We start from the raw sequence: 17057 nt of genomic DNA, 5'->3' as shown, positions 1-17057 counted from the left end.
ACACTTTTTTCTCTAATTTGCAATATTATGTAACAGCCCAAGAACAACTATTGAAGTAACACGAAATATAATGTTAAGAGATTTCATGCAATTCAGATTACACTTGAAAAATAAAAGTTCTTTTACTGACAAAAATCAACCATTGGTAGCAAATAATAATTTTTTTTTTCCCTTCTTTTGTGCAAGTGTTAATTGTGTTCTTTTTTGTAATTCATATCCATAAAGTGGGAAATGCATTCCTCACCTTGCAGTTTAGTTAAGTTTTAAAATTTTGTTTTTTCCTTAGTTATCAATTTACTTATATTATATTCCAAATTGCTGTATGTTAAGGATGAAAAAAATCATGGAATTTAAAGCTTTCTGTTTTGTTATTATGCAAATCAAATCAGTGGATAACTGATTCATTGGTTCTCCTTATTATTTTAAATATATAAATAGTTGTATTCTATAACTGTCATATTTAATTAATAGCTACTTAAATTTTTCTCTACATATGTTTTCACAACAGATAAGACTTCATATAACATCAATAATTCTGTTTAATATAAATATTAAAAAAAACATGTGATTCCATTTTCATGAAAGCACAACAAATTCTTTTATCTTGAAATATTCACAAATGATGCATGATGAAAATGGCTTTACCACCAGAAACTTATAGAAAAACTGGTAGATAGTGATCGAACATAATGCCAACATTTTGGAGGTATGAACAACATCTGTCCAGGTTTTAATACACATTCTTGATAAGCAGCTTCAGCAAATAAAGGAAAAGAATCTAAATCTGGGTTCTCTGGATCAACCTATAAAAATCATTTCACATTGAAATGACATGATATTTTCAGATACTTTTAACATATTTTATTTATCTTCAAAGAAATAAAATATTATGTAAACGTGTATTTTGTAACTAAAGTTTTTAGCTAATTATTAATATTTTAATATAGCTAGAGTTTTATACAGCCTTTGGTGACTGCATTTTTACCCTCAGATTATAAACTTTTTAAGCTACTATGAAATGCATTTTTTAAAAATTGTGCCTTTTTGTTTGATACAACTGAGAAACATGAATTTAATTGAATCGATCAGTTATTGTGGGTTCAAAATTAAAAAGAACATATATTGTTAAGTAAAAGAGGAAGTGAAAAGATGACTATTTTGTAATTAATGTCGAAAAAACATTTTTTTTATATCTTAGTTTAAACATTTGCAAAAGCATGTGATTGAATGTTTCAATTGGAGAATGAAGTTAGATTGAATTTCATGTTGATGGTAATACAGATTGAGTATCAAAATAAATTTTTAAAATTTATTAAAAGTAAACAAAATTGTATGGAAATGAAATTTTTATCACTAAAAATTTAATCTTTTTTTAATTTTAATATAACATTAAAAAAAAAAATTTGAAATATAGTTTTGGAATATATAACCATCAATCACCTTAATTAAGTTGTAATAATCACACATTTGTCAACAGTTAAGCATATTTTTTTGCTCTCGATTAAACTTAATTAAACTTTAAACTCTATTAATTAGCAAGGCATTGAATTGAGCATAGTTGTAAAAACCTTAAATGAAGCAGTCTGAAAAATTTGCACAGAGATTTATTCAAATTTGACTGCTGTCATTCAGCAAAAGTAATAAAAGCGATTTTCTGTGCTATGTACATTAATGTTTTATATATTTAGATTTTCTTTTATAAATATTGATTCACTGGTAGCAATTATTTTTGGTTCATAAACTTGAAATTATATACAATAATTATTATTTCTTGAAATTAGAGGAAAATGTTGTATACATTTTCACATTTTAAAATAAACTCACTAACTTATTTTTTTGTTCTTGTTTTTTTTTTTTTTTTTTTTTAATTACACATCACCAACAAGTAATAATTTTGCTAATAAATTTTAATTTTAAAAAAATAATATAATACTAACTAATTATATAATAATAATTATTATATGTTTTTGTATGTCTGCATGTCTTGGAGAGGGGGAGCTAATCAATATGAAGCAAATACTATACTTTAAAGTCGCTCAAATAAAAAAATCAGCAAAATTAATAACTCAAGAATTCTGATATCAATATTGCATGTGTCCATTTTCCTTTAACTCAAAAATTATTTGTCATAAATTATCTAGGAACATGGATTACAAAAAATCAAATACAATTCAAAATGGAATCATAACAACAAAAAAAATATATATTCTCTGGTGTCCTAAATAATAATTGCTTCCAAGAACATAAAGTTCTGGTCCTTAAAGTACAATTATTATACGAAAGTAAAGTGATTAAATTAACTGATAATTTAAACAATTTATTTCATTAATTTCGTTTAACAGCTTATTTCATCCAAGATATACTTACATGACTTGTGTTACTTAACAAAGTATCATGTCTGGGATAGAGATTTTCTGTTTGATCTTCAGAATAGAGTCTTATGTACTTTTCACCAATTACCTAAAAATATTTTAAAAATCATTAGAAATAATAAATAAATACAAATTTATATTCAATTTTGTTTATCTTTATCCTATTCCATCAAATTATAATATATTTAAATGCATTCAATTAGATAAACTTCCAAACTGAAAAACCTATGTTATATTCTTTAATATATTATTACAGTAAATTTAAAGCAAAATAAATAATATAAATGAGTTGAAAAGAAAAATATTCATTTTTTTTTATATTTGTGGGTAGTTTTTTTTTTTTTTTTTGAAAAAGTTTATTACCAAAATCTGATCAGAATCTTTGATATTTATAATTTCATAATCTTTTTTAAAAAATCCTGTTCTTTTTCTGCAATTTCATGAAATTAAAACAATCAAATTATAATTATTCTATTTTGATTAGAATCATATAAACATAAGCTTCAATAAGTTTTAATACTAACAAAGCTATTAGATTAAATTTATTAAAAACAAATGAAAAAAACATGCTTCCAGAATAGCATTATTTCCTTCATGAAGCATAATTTGTTCATACAATGGATAAAGAAAGAATTTCAAAAATAAACATTAACTATTAAGAATTTTTTGCAAAAGAAGAACCCTAAATGCATATAAATTCATTGTAAGCATATCAATATATCATAACAATCATAACAATATATTTAAAAAAATTTAAGCATTAATAATTGTTTTAAAATGTTATCACACTTAAAAGTTTTAATTGATATTGAGAAAAACTTAGTTTATTACCTGAGCCAAGAGATTATACTTAGGGTCAAAATGCAGAGGTGAAACAGTTCCACCAGGACCAAACCACACATTGATGTCAACATCATCTTTATTTGTGATATAAGAAGGAACTTCAACATCCTCAAAAAGTTCAGGAATCTGAAGAAAATCAAATTAAAACCATAAAAAAGAATATTGCATGCACAACAAGAAAAGGCTAGTTTACTTCTTTCTCTGAAATGACTAAATGCTCATGTTTCAAATGTTATAACCAAAACTTGAAAAGTTGGGAAAGTTCATGAATTGAAAACAAAAGTTTTAATCATAAAAGGAAATTAATAAAGTAATAAAAACATTCTGAGATAAGATTTTGCTAATAATCTTTTTTTCAAAAAAAATAAAGAAAGAAAGAATAAAATTTTATAAAATGGTCAAAATTATTCAGTCAAACTGATTAGCCATATAAAGATGTTATTGATTTGAAATATTAAATTTGAAAAATAACCATACTCAGTGAAAATAATTGCACTATTTTCTTAGAATCTAAAGTGTTGATAACAAATGCTAAAAATTTATAGAAACTTTGCAATTGAGATATTTGACATATACTGATCCTAGCATAAGACTAAAACTCTTTTGATACACTTTAGTGTGTGTGTGTGTGTATGAATATGTCTAAAATTTTCAAATGGCACTATGATATTATAGGATTTGACTTACTTAGAGAGGGCCTTCTGAACAATAAAGAAAACAGGTCTAAAGAAAATCTATCACAATTTGATGCTTAAAAGTACTCTATTTGTGGAATCATTAATGTCAAATTATATATAAGAGATTTAAGGAAATTGAACAATATTCTGGGCAAACTAGCTAATTGCCAAAGATGGCTAGCTTGAAGAATTAATGAAAAACAAATGCAAAAATAATTTTTTGTCACTCATCACCAAATTACATTCTAAATTAATTTAAGAATATAAAAGAAGATGCAACAAACAAGAAAAATGAAAAAGTATAAAAGAATTTTTCACTTATACATTTTTTACAAAATTAGAAGAAAAAAAAATGTATCCCTTTGCAAGAAAAGAAAAATAGCAATAAACCAAGCTCACTTGATTAAATAAATTATGCTGTGCAAGATACCCAATTTCTTTCTGGTCCTGAAATATAAATATTATGTGAATATTATATTTACGAGAGAAATATTTATAAATTCTTTTTTTAATATCAAAATCTATTTTAGATTTTTGATATTTACTTACTGATTTATGTTTTATATATTTTCCTACAAAATCCCCTACAGTCATTAATGTTTGAGTCCAGTCATCATCTGTATACTTTGAGCCAATTTCAATAGGAACAGTGCGATACCTTGCTTTCTCAAGAATGTAATCGACACTATAAAAAAATATATTCAAAATAAATATGCTAATTAAATACTATTCATATGTCTTTAATAAACAGAATAGTTGATAAGTTACTAGAAATAAAAAGTTTAATACAATATGATTTAGATTATGGATACCTGGGAGGGGGAAGAAATTATAAATTAAAACATAGAGCTCCACAATTAGCCACCAACAAATAAATATTCAAAACTATGTCATAAATAATTAACTCAGTTACAAAAGAAAATAAAAAATTATGTATGCTACTTGTAATGTTTGAAGTGTTGATATTTTATAGAATGTCTGGTGTTTTGAAGTTAAGTATAAAATATAAGAATAATCATATACTTTTCTTAGGCATTCTATATAATATCTAAAATTATATACTGTATACATATATATATACATAATACCTAGGCATTATATAGAATGAAAAATTCTGCAAAGTAGGTCATGATAAAACAATTGTTTAAAAGATATTCATTCCTCAAAAATAAAAATATTATTTTGAAAAATAATGGGAGAGTGCCATTGAAATACTTTTATTCAAAATATCATAAATATTAAAATTGCATAAAACAAAATTTATATATTTTTATTAAAAGGAATAAAAAAAATATGAAATAGCATCAAGAAAGAAAATAATTTTATTTTGAATTGCACTTATTTTTATTTTTTACCGTTCGATTTTGGTGATCACTCGATTCATCAAGATTAATGGCCGCTAAAATTTCAACAAAATATTTTATGTAACTTGGTTTTAATGACTTCCTCAGCAAAATATTTTTAAACTTCAAACCTTGATAGTCATATAACTCAGATTACAGAAGCTCTACAACTTTCTGCTTATGGTATCATTATTTTCCTAATTTTCTGTCATTGTCTCTAAAACATGAAACAGTAGTGATAAAACTTCAATTAATGCAAAAACGTTTTTCCTGAAACCAAACATGTTAATAAAAAAATATGAGAGCAAAAAAGAGAATCGTTCAATATTGAAGTCTTATGTATTATACAATATCAAAGTATTATTCTATCAAAAATTACTCAGATTAATCATAAAATTCAACTTTTATTTTTAATTTCAAAAGGATTTATTTTGTTACAGTCAATAAACATAGTGCTGAAAAAAAAATTAAATCTAAATTTTATACAGTCCTTTTATCCTATTAATCATTAAATAAAATATTCTTGGCACTCGAACTTTTAAATCAAAAAATGGTTTGATCTTCTATATCCAAATCTGACCAAGTTATGAAGCCTTGAATATCATTATTTTAGTTCAACCAACAAATTCATTATTTTGGAGCAATTAGCCTTGGGAACTCTGAGCACTGATATATGTATTTTTCTTGAGAAAGTCAATGGAGTGGTTTAAAACTGTGCATTTTTATAAAACAGTAATATTTAAATCTCCATAACTTAAATTTAAATCTGAAAAGAATGCAACTGCTTTTACTAGTGTCTCAAGAATATTTTACTAAAAACTGATAAGACCAAGGATCTATATAAAAATTTGATAATTTATCAGAACATTTTACTCAAACTACATAATATATAATAATTTACTTTAGAACATTTTTCTTTTTAGATGAGTATGCCTAGTGCAAATGGTTAAAAAATTAGCTATTGGGCTCCAAATTAGAGTGGATATCCTGCATATATTAAATACAGATATATATAATACAGATATTTCTTGCATTTATTTTTCTAGAAAATACCATGTTTCATGATTAAATAATTTCATACAGACATGTGGTAAAAATCACACTCTTCTATGTTTAGTTTACAGTGAAAATGAATATATATATATGTATTTAGCTTTTGACAACACATTGATAAAAATTAATTTTTATCATGCAAGCGTAATGGTTCATGCAAATTAAATGTTATTATTTTGCGTGAAATATATTATTGGAAAATGTGTTTAAATTATTTTTTTAATGATTAAATAGAAATTGAAAAAATTATATGGTAAAATAATAGGTGCTATTAAAAAATTCTTTTTTAATTTTAAGACGATATAAAAAACAATCTTGTGTTGTAATACTTTTGAAAGTTATCATCAAAAATACTAAAAATTCATTTCATTTTTAATTAATTAAAATTCTAATTAACATTTTTATTGCTCTAAGTTGCACATTATCACTTCCAAAGTACAAGTGTGCCATTTCTGAAGATCTAGGTCAAACAGTCTAGCCAGTAAAATATAAATATACAAACACACACAATGACTTTTATTATAAGTAGAGATAAAAAGAAAACAGGATCATTGGAGGTGATTTCATACTTTGCCAATTTGTCACTTGACATTCTATAGAACACCTAGGAAATGGTGAAATATTAATTGTTTCATACTTAGCTAATTAATTTTTGGCATTCTATAAACTGTTGGATTTTAGACTTTGCCACTATATTTGAATATATATTTGAATCAGTATCTATAAGAAATACTTATGGCAAATTCCAAAGGAATATCACTCATAAAAAAAAAATTGCTACATTCCTTTATATCAACCATTTTAGTCATCAAGACTAGTAAATCATTTAGTCATCAAGACTGATAATTTTAAAATGATTTAGAGACAGTCAATAAAAAAATTAAATCTATCAATCAATTCTTCCAAAATAGCTAAAATACTTCCTTTTACAATGAAGTAGATATAAAATGTAATGTTTGCAAATATTGAATAATTACCGGCAAAGTATCAATCATTGTTAAGAGGAAAACATTTCCAAATGTATAAACTTATTATATAGGAAAATATATATATATATATATTCAGAGTAATCTAATTACGAAGTAATTTAAAATGAAAAACTTAAAATATTGCAAAATTAACTAAAAATTTTTATTTCAGTGCAGATAAAAATATTTACAGTTTAATATTAAAAATATATCTTCATCTTGCAAATTTTTTTAAATGAAATTCAACAACTTCATCACTGAATAATATATATTTTTTTATTTGAAGTATGTACTGAAAATTTTGTAAATTCTATAAGTGAGAAGCAAATAAAAAAAATTCTAATAATATATCATGTCATGTTTTCTAAATAAATTAGACGTTTGATCAAAAAATTGATACAAAAAATTATAGTGCCAAAAAAATAATTTTTAAAAAAGACTATTTTTGATTAGAACATTTCTATGATAATAAAAATGAAATTAGGTTATCTAAATTTGTACAGTAATTTTTAAATGTAATATTAAATATTTTAGATAAAACTGCATATATATTGTTTGTAAATCATTCTAAAAAATATATTTTAAAAGCTCCAGGTATTTTTAAATTGCATTTCTCCACACTTTATTAATTTCATTTTATCAATGACAAAAAAGATAGTTAACTGATTGAAGAATTTATTGAACCACACATTTACAGTATTTGGCATTATTAATAAAATACTCCAAAGCTAAGATATCTATATAATAAATAAAATTCTTTAGTAGTCATTAGAAATTCACAACCTCTGGCATTAAAGAAATTACCTCCAACTTTCAAGGCAAATAATGGAAAATGCTAAAAAAAATTATGAACACTTTTTAATGATTTAAATCCAGAAAACAAACTGAATATTTGAAAGTAGAGGTGGAAAATAAGAGCTTTTTTTAAAAAAGAGAAGCAGAAATTTTGAATATTTCTTAAGCCATAAAGTTCTGGCCAAGACAATTAAAAAGTTGCTTTTTGAGGATTATTTTTTACTCTCTCAATAGAAAGTAATAATTACAGTAAAAAATTAAAACTTGTCACACAAATAATATTTGTGCATTTAAAATACAAATTTACCTCCAACATTTTGATGATAAAGCAGGCCAATGCCCAATACTATCAGTTAAAATAACTGGGCAAGATTTTTTCAAATAATTATTTAAAAATTCTTCTTGGGGTAGATTCCTTTCTTCTTTAATGATATATTTTAGCTGTACATTTTCTGATGCAGGAGAAAACTTCACTTTTTTAGCCTATAAATAATTCATGAACATTAATTACAAATTTTTTATTCATATCAATTTAAGAAAAGAAGAAAAAAAAATGTCAAAATAAAAGACAGAAAAGGTTGACATTATGAAACATCTGTTTACCTTCAATGGATTTCAAGATTTTTTTTTAATAAAATTGAAATATTTTATGTTATTGCAGATCTCTTAATTGTGTAGCATATTTTTCTTAGTTCATACAGTTCAATGAAGTTCAAGTACATACATTCTTCAAATACTTCCAAACTGAAGAATATATAAGAAAACATTAAATGATCTTTAATGGATTTTAAACTTGGGTTGGAATTCTGTCATTTACAAAAAGAAGGTGTAAACAGCTATCGTATGAATTAATATTACCCAAAATTTTGCAAATATAATTAAAAACTACATTTCCAATGCATGAAAAATAAATCTACAACAAAAAAAAATATCAATACATATTTTAAATTTTGCATTATCTAATTATTTATTTTTGTACATTCAATGATAAAAGTTTATTTCATTTTAATTATATGGTTTCAAACTATACAAAGCAGCTATAATTTTCTAAAATAAAATTTCATTTAGGACTAAATGAGAAATTCCTATATATAAAAAATTAAATGTTTTACAGATTTAAATAATAAAAAAAAAAGTTTTCATAAAAAATAGAATTTAAACATAATAAATATCAATAAATCTTTTAATTGAATTATTTTATTAATTTTCAGAATGAAATGTGCATAAAAAATTACCTGTGATAGCAAATCATGATTTCCTTCTAATACGATCATAGAAGAAACTTTGGAAGCAATTTTGCTCAATATATTCTTCATCATTGGAGCACCCATTAGTAAACCCATGTCGCAAATCTTAATAATATCCTAAAATTAGAAAATATTAAAGTTTTTAACTGTCACAGAACAAAAAGATTTAATAATGGATTTAAATTTTTCCAATCAAATTTAGTACTTTTATTTTTCCAATATCACAGAATTTCAACAAATGCACTTTATTGTTTCAGAACTCTAGATTTAATAATGGTTCAGTTTTTAAAGTAATACAGTTACTCTGAAATCTAATAAATTTAATCATCAAAAAGACCAAACTTAACAGTCTTGAAAATATAGTGAAAATTCTTATGAACAAACAAAAATGACACATTTCAAATATTAGGAACATTTATCAATATTATATTACAACATTTCTAATTGCTTCAAATAAACATTAAATATACTTTACATATCATCACCATCTACTTCTTTCATTTTATTTTATTTGTTCTAATTTTTACATTTATAAAGATCAACTGACTTTTTCTGTAATATTTCAAAAAGGAAACAATTAACTCTAACAATAAATATTTCATAAAAAAAAATACTTAAAACATGTACATGTGGTATATTTTTGACAAAAAATAAGTCTTATTAATAAAAAAATAAAGGACTCACCAATCTGTCAACATCTTTGAGAGAAAGAAGACACAAAACTTTGAAAAGAGATGCTAATGTATAGACATAACGCCAGTTTAGATTTACATCTTTCCAATGACCAGTATTCAATTGCTCCCAAGTAATATCCAGTATAATGTTTAAATCATTCTTGCACTGCATAAAATCCACTAAAATACAAAAAGTAAGCATTTTATTTTTTAAAAGAACATTTAAACAAGGAATTTTAAAACATTTTTCATGAACACTTAATAAATCTGCAATATTTTACAAATTCATAAATGTACTAAATAAACTTTCCTGAAGTCAAATAACAAAATGTTTCTAAGAAATAAATTTCTGTCTCAAGGAATGTTATTATTTGAAAAAGCCCAAAACCAATTAAGTATCACATAACCAAATACACATGAAGAAATTAAGATTATGTACTCCAGCTTCATATATATTAAATAAAATTTTAGTGTTGGAAAATTGTAGCCCATTAGTATTAATATTGACAAATTCAGATCTTCAAATTATCACTACAATAAACATGTGGAAGTGATCTCTTCAAAACTTTCTCGTATATTCTCTAATAAAGGTTTTATTCAAGAGAACACCTTGTATTGTACATTGGCATACAATAGTTATCAAATATTAATCTCTGACATGAATTCTGCCTTTTTACTACATGTATCATGATTTTTGGCAGTTTTGGGGATGATTAATCCTGGCATATGGTTATTAGTATCTGACAATTGATTTTATAATTTAGACATGTTTCACTCAAAATAAAACAAAAATTTAAAACAGAATTGTATTTGAAGTCATGTTATATGTTATATAAATAAAGGCGAGAAACGTATTTTCTTGGCTGGGAGGGATTTATTGTATAACAGTCAACAAAACCACATACCAAGTTTGAAATATTTAAGCTTTTGCATTTTTTTAGTTATCATGTTGACAGGTTTCTGAAAGTACAGAACCAAAAGACAATAAACCCCTTGTTCGATTTACCTAAAAAATCGTTAGATGTCAATGCTAAAAATGTCAAATTATTTAGTAAATTTTATCAATCTAGCTCTCTTTATTTTGTAGTAATCGTATTAATTTATATTCAAACAGATAGACTTCCTCTTAATGGATTTTGCAGCAAAGTTTGATAGAATTTTACAAATTTGGTATAGAGACCATATACCAAATTTCATCCATCTAGTTCAAACCATTTTTGGTTTATCTATGTCATGGACAGTTGAATGGAAAGACAGACATTTTTCCAAAATGTGTTTTTTGAATACAGGGAAGTCTAAAACATAGAGAATCGTCAAAACCTCAATTTCCAATTTTTTGATAATTACAATACTTTCTCTATAATTTGTATAAGAGAAAGTTAAAGGATGCAATGGTTTCAATCATATATGTGGTCATTCAGTTTCTATTTAATATAGTATATGTGGGATCAAATCAATCCAAAAATTATAACATGAAGAGAAATGAAATACTGTAAGTTATAGTATGAAATGAAATTTAAAAAATCCATCTAAAATATTAATTTCAACCTTTCTAGAACACATAAAAGCATTATTTTACATGCCTAATACCTCTATACTTTCTATACAAAAACATTTCTGTTTTAACTTTTGGTTGTTTCAGTTTCAACTTTTTTTGGTAAAAATCTCCCAATGCACCCAAAAAATACGTTTCTCGCCTTTATTTATATAACATATAACATGAAGATGCATAATTAAGATTGGGTATGACTTTTGTAAATTTGATGATGAAATACATTTTATTTTTTGTGTCTTTTATTTTACATGCAGATTTTTTTGTATTCATCAAACAAAAATTATAACAAAAAGATAGAAAATAATAAAGATAACATAATTATCTTCTATTTTAAACAGTAATATATTCTATTTTTAACAGTACATTTTATTATGTTCTGTATTAATATTATTAGTTCTATGGAGCAAATGATGATAAATACTAATAGTAATATTTCTTTGAAAAAACACTTTTCCACAAGTGGTAAGTAACGTATTCACTTCATCTATAACACCAGAAAATTCGAAAGGTAAATTGATGTAATTGCAATCTTTCAGTATATGTGCTATTTCAGATTCAAATAAATCTAAACGAAATGTATTATTTGCCGACATACTGAAAGATCAATTCTAAAAACCCGAGTTTTCAATTCAAAACATTTCATTTTCTACCGGAAATGACGTATCTGAGTTGGTTTTAGTTTCTATTTCCAAACTTATTAAAAATTTGAGAGCTTGTCTAAAATTTATATGTATTTATGTTTTTTAAAAATATATTAAATCCATAACAATAAATAATACCTTTAAAAGTATTAAAATTTCTTATGTTTAAAAGGCTACGGTGAAAATTTTTCTGCCATCTGAATATTTTATTATTGTTTTCCGGTTTTTTGTTTTCCTACTTCCCAAATACAAGAAGAATCTGTGATTTCGTCTGCAAGCAAAACAGTGCAGTAGGCGTGGAGAAGATTTTTTTTTTCTTGTATGAAACATAAATTAAGTTGCAGTTACTTGTGTAATATAATTTATTTACAAATATTTTATCTTTAAAAAAGTAACCATTTATATTTCAAAAAATAATTCCCATCAAAGTTTGAATCATTTTAATTGCGTATATCTTAAAAGAATTTCTTTGAATTGCACGAATTTGACTTGACATCTGTTCCATAATATATGGTTTGATTTACAAGCGGAGTAAAAATCATAATAAACATAAAGTACCGAGTGAAGCAGCATAAGCATGCTGAGTCTTGTGACTTTCTTCAGAATTTATTTTGTAAAGCATTTAGTTAGGAATTTTCCTTCATAATGCGTAATTGAAATTGACAAGTAATATGGTAAAATTTATACAATAGTGCTGCTTGAGAAAGTCTTTCTTTTTGTCTGTTATTCTGCAGTTTCTTGGAAAGATTTTTAGAGGTATCTATGAAAAATTGAAATTTTAATAAGAAGAAAATTATTTAGTTTTTTTAATATATCCGTTTCACTGTTTGTAAAATTAAGTTATTTGAATAAGATTTCATTTAATTATCTTATATTTTCTCCCATTCTTATAAATAAAGTTTATGTGCTCCAAAAGTTATAAAAAATTTAAAATATTTTTTTTTCAGATTTTTAAGTATTAATTACATTTTCGAATTTAAAAATGGTTGTTTTTTTCCTTTATTAACATTATAAAAACATTACATAATTTTAAAATCAGGCAGTCATATTTCAATATTTATATGAAAAAAACTATATAACTATAATATGATAAACTATATTAAAACTATAATAAGTGTCTTAAAATTTAATATTACATATAAAAATAAACAAAATTATTACAAAATTATAATTTTATTTTGGTTCTTAATTCTCTAAATGTCAGTGTATATTATATTTTTTGATATATCATCTGTCGTTAACGAGTAGCTTATAGTCACATAAACAGATGAAATAAATAATATGAATGCAATTAAATATCTCTTTCTGTTGATTTAGTATATTAATCAAATAATATTATCAATTTTTTTTAAATATTCTCGCCATCTTTAAAATGAATGATCATAAATGTAAACAAATTATTCCTAAAATCTGAATTATTATACATATTTTTAAAGGTATTATAAATAGGGTGGTTTTTTAACAGAATGTCTCAAATTGTTTGTTATCTTCATAACAATGGAAAGTTTTCTTATATTTGTAAATTTCTTTAATTTATAATTTGTTGACAGAAATTGAGAGTAAATTAGCTAGCTAGTATAAAGCTCCAAAATTGATATTTTGCAACCTTTTCTGATTAACACATTTACTTAGTTTATTGTTAAAAATAGTCTATAGTTGAAAAATTAGTTAATTTTTTGTTTTATTACTAATTTCACTGTGTTATATTCATATATATATATATAATAGATGACTATACTTGTTTTATATATATATTATCAATGCTGATATTAATTGAAATTGGGATTTATGATTAACCTAAATGTATGTGTATAATTATTTCTACATTTACTAATAGCATTATTCTACATTTACTAATAGCATACTAATAGCATTATTAACATTTTGGAAGAAATATATAAAATTTTATTAAAGTTAAGTTTAAAAATATGGTAATCATATTTGTATTGATTGATAAAGAATATATTTTTAAAATGCCATGTGATTATATTGCATCCTAACAATTCAATTATGAGTGTAATTGTTTCAAGGAAGTTTAAATCAAGAAAATAACAAATTTGTTTCCAAATAAGAGAAAAGTTAATAAGAAAATATCTACTTTCAATTAAATTGTTCCCTCATTTTTTTAATCTATTTCTCAATATCTTGTTCACTAACAGACATACTTATTTCTTTCTATAAACTTAATGTATATAAGCAGTTGGAGATTTATTTTTTGAAAATTTACACTAAAACTGAAAATATATTTTATAAGGAATAAACATAAAAGAATAAGAAGGGAAAAAAACTATTTTTCAATATTAAAAACTTTATTCTTTTGTAATGAACAAGTCAGTCATTGCTCTTCTGTATATTAATACTCAAATTGCATTTAAACTTTTCAAGATGAGAGAAAAAAATGTGGTTTCACTTATATTTTCTTTTATATTTTATAAGCATTTACATTTAATGATATCCAAAACATGAGTTCTTGTGTTACTAGGAATTATTTTTCCATATCTTTATATAATAATTAATTAAGTAACTATGTTAAAATATATAAATGCCCCCCATATTTTTCTCTTGTAGATCATGACAGTATCTAATCAATTGGTAGTTCCAGTTACCTTGTGGGGTCGTGCAGCTCCAACACATTGTATCTCAGTTATTTATTTAACACATGACCAAAAGACTATAATTACTGGGTGTAATGATGGCCGTATTTGTGTTTGGGACTTCAAAGATAAGCAAAAAGTAAGTTTTTAGATGTTAATAGTTTTTTTGTAAGTATAAATGACAATTTAAGAATATTTGAGCTTGAATTTATTATTCTGTGCAATTTAATTATAGTTTTGTTTGTTTTTTTGTAGTTGAATGATTTTTGAAATATATTGGTAAATATGTTAATTTAAAAATGGAAAAGAAAGTTTTGCTTTTGCTTGCATTCTATATTTACCACTCAGAAGTCAATGTAGCTTTAGTATCTTCAAATCAGTTATTTTACATTATAATTTATTGAAGTTTTATAGATATAGGTTTATTCAGAGAAACATTTTAGTTTTCTGTTTTTATTTTTGCTATTATTAATTTCTGTCATTTTTTTTTTTAGATTGTTCCACGGTGTCTGTTATTTGGACATACAGCTCCTGTTTTATGTTTGTCCCATGGAAGTGCAGCTACTGATAGCACATTATTAGTCAGTTCTTCTGAAGCAGGGTAATATTTTATATCTTTGTCTTAAATATTGATAAATGAAATAAAATTTGATTCTTGTGTATTAATTGCATGTCATTGGTAAACTTTAGGCATAACCATATGGTATTGGCATGCGGTTATGCCTTGTGGCAATTGCACTTAATTTTTCATTGTTAGTTCTACTGAACATGACATCTATATTATATATATATATATTTGTCATTCAATCACTAACATGTGATTAATACAAAATACTAAAATTTTAAGCATTTTCTTTTTATACTTTTGTAGATATTTTTCTCATATTTATATTAATGTTTTTGTTACATATTTTTATATTAGTTATTCCAATCAATATTTCTGCTTCAAAAACAAATATTTAAGCACTTTTCTGGTGAGCAATTTTTTGATAAACTATTTATAAATTTACATTCTTTTATACATCAAGAATTTCACTTGCATGAAAAAGTTACAAAGAGGATAAATTAAGATACTTGGCTTAGATTGTGAAATGTTTGATGTTTAATTAAATTATTTGTTTGTAATTTATGTTGTATATTAAATCAATTTGCCTTTTCTAAAATAATATGAGGTTTCTTTTAATATATTTATTGCTATTACTTTTAATATTATATTAGAATAATATAATAACAAGTTTTTAAAATTAAAGTATCGAAAAACTGATATTTCTAACCTTTTATTTAGATAATTTTATTAAAAATCTATTCATTTTTTAAAAAAATTCTTTGTTATTTAAAAGAGAATTTTAAACATTTTCATGCTTGAAACTATATTGTGAAATTACAGATTATTGCCTTTAGAATTAATTTTCTGGCCTTTCTTTAGAGAAATGTCTTTGTGGGATGTTACTGATGGCCGTTGCCTTGAAACTGTGAAATTGCCTTACATTCACACTGCTATACATGTAAATATTTGTTATATTTCTTATGACTTGAACTTGCCCTTGACAAAATTATATAAATGTTTGTAGATAAATTTTTTAATTATTTCTAAACTGTATAATTTAGGAATAATTACAAATTTTTATAATGAAATACAAATTTGTAGAAATAAATTTTGTAAAAATTTGAAATTTCAGTTGCATTTTAATCAAATACTTGTTTTTAGATCTGTATTATATATTATTTGCCACAGCTTAATACAGTAATAATTGATTAGTTATATTTAATCAGTGATTTGTACATTGTTTTAATTAATCATGAAAGACTAATATAATTAATGCAATTATTTGAAATCAGGATTAAAAATTGAAAAATTTAATTTAAAAAAATGCCTAACATTTAAATTAACTGGATGTAAGATGTCATAGAAAAGATTTTTTAAGGGTATTTTTAAAGCAGTGTTAACCAATTGTTAAAAAGCAATTGTTCTTAAAAATTTGCAAAAATGGAGAACCAATTACTTAATCTAATTAAATTAAATTAAAAAATTGGTCTGCACATTGATTTGTAATTAACCAATACTTATGCCTATTAGTCTATCAAATGCAGTGTAATGTTTGGCACTGTCAATAACTGTAGAAAATGTCAAATGATATAATTTTCTATTTTCACTTTCACATTTGTCACAATCAAATCATAATATGCCAAAAGATTATCAGATGTGTTGTATTTTGAATTATAACTTTTCTAGAAAATGATTTCTTGACCTTTAAGATAATATATGAATCAAATTTGTACAATGATTAATGCAAA

At 23.7% G+C, this 17057-nt stretch overlaps 2 protein-coding genes across 6 annotated transcripts in view; one reads left to right on the top strand and one right to left on the bottom strand.

The window, feature by feature from the left end:
* Positions 1-521: 521 nt before the first annotated feature.
* On the bottom strand, positions 522-12169 carry LOC129962492 (lysine-specific demethylase 8-like). 3 transcript variants are annotated; one of them, XM_056076232.1, is made up of 9 exons: positions 11949-12169; positions 9983-10152; positions 9287-9415; positions 8359-8534; positions 4442-4577; positions 4292-4339; positions 3204-3341; positions 2368-2460; positions 522-803 (listed from the first exon to the last, which is right to left on the bottom strand). In XM_056076232.1, the coding sequence occupies exons 1-9, from the start codon at positions 12118-12120 to the stop codon at positions 642-644; spliced, it is 1224 nt and encodes a 407-aa protein (XP_055932207.1). In that variant the 5' UTR covers positions 12121-12169; the 3' UTR covers positions 522-641. The 3 variants fall into 3 exon arrangements, with proteins under 3 accessions (XP_055932207.1, XP_055932208.1, XP_055932209.1); XM_056076233.1 differs by having other exon boundaries at positions 12123-12129; XM_056076234.1 differs by having other exon boundaries at positions 11891-11970.
* Positions 12170-12450: 281 nt separating this feature from the next.
* LOC129962490 (WD repeat-containing protein 7-like) overlaps positions 12451-17057 on the top strand; it is a 28683-nt gene continuing 24076 nt past the window's right edge. For 2 of the 3 annotated variants that reach the window (XM_056076228.1, XM_056076231.1), the window contains exons 1-4: positions 12451-12924; positions 14737-14901; positions 15257-15363; positions 16189-16267. In XM_056076228.1, the coding sequence (XP_055932203.1) occupies positions 14740-14901; positions 15257-15363; positions 16189-16267 (348 nt within the window). In that variant the 5' untranslated portion in view covers positions 12451-12924; positions 14737-14739. The remainder of the gene's footprint in view (positions 12925-14736; positions 14902-15256; positions 15364-16188; positions 16268-17057) is intronic. The other variant, XM_056076229.1, reaches the window with a different exon arrangement.

This window comes from Argiope bruennichi, chromosome 3 (assembly GCF_947563725.1).
Source record: "Argiope bruennichi chromosome 3, qqArgBrue1.1, whole genome shotgun sequence".
Classification (NCBI taxonomy): Eukaryota; Metazoa; Arthropoda; class Arachnida; order Araneae; family Araneidae; genus Argiope; species Argiope bruennichi.
The sequence above is the reverse complement of the archived record's forward strand: the minus strand, read 5'-3'. Positions and strand labels throughout refer to the sequence as shown.

What these genes read in the sequence shown, in the direction of transcription:
- LOC129962492 (XM_056076232.1), bottom strand. Translation starts at nt 12,120, where the DNA reads ATGTCGGCAAATAATACATTTCGTTTAGATTTATTTGAATCTGAAATA. An exon ending in ATCATGATTTGCTATCACAG is followed by an intron (nt 8,535 to 9,286) that starts GTAATTTTTTAT and finishes AATTATTTATAG; the next exon opens with GCTAAAAAAGTGAAGTTTTC. An exon ending in AGCATAATTTATTTAATCAA is followed by an intron (nt 3,342 to 4,291) that starts GTGAGCTTGGTT and finishes GATTTTCTTCAG; the next exon opens with ATTCCTGAACTTTTTGAGGA.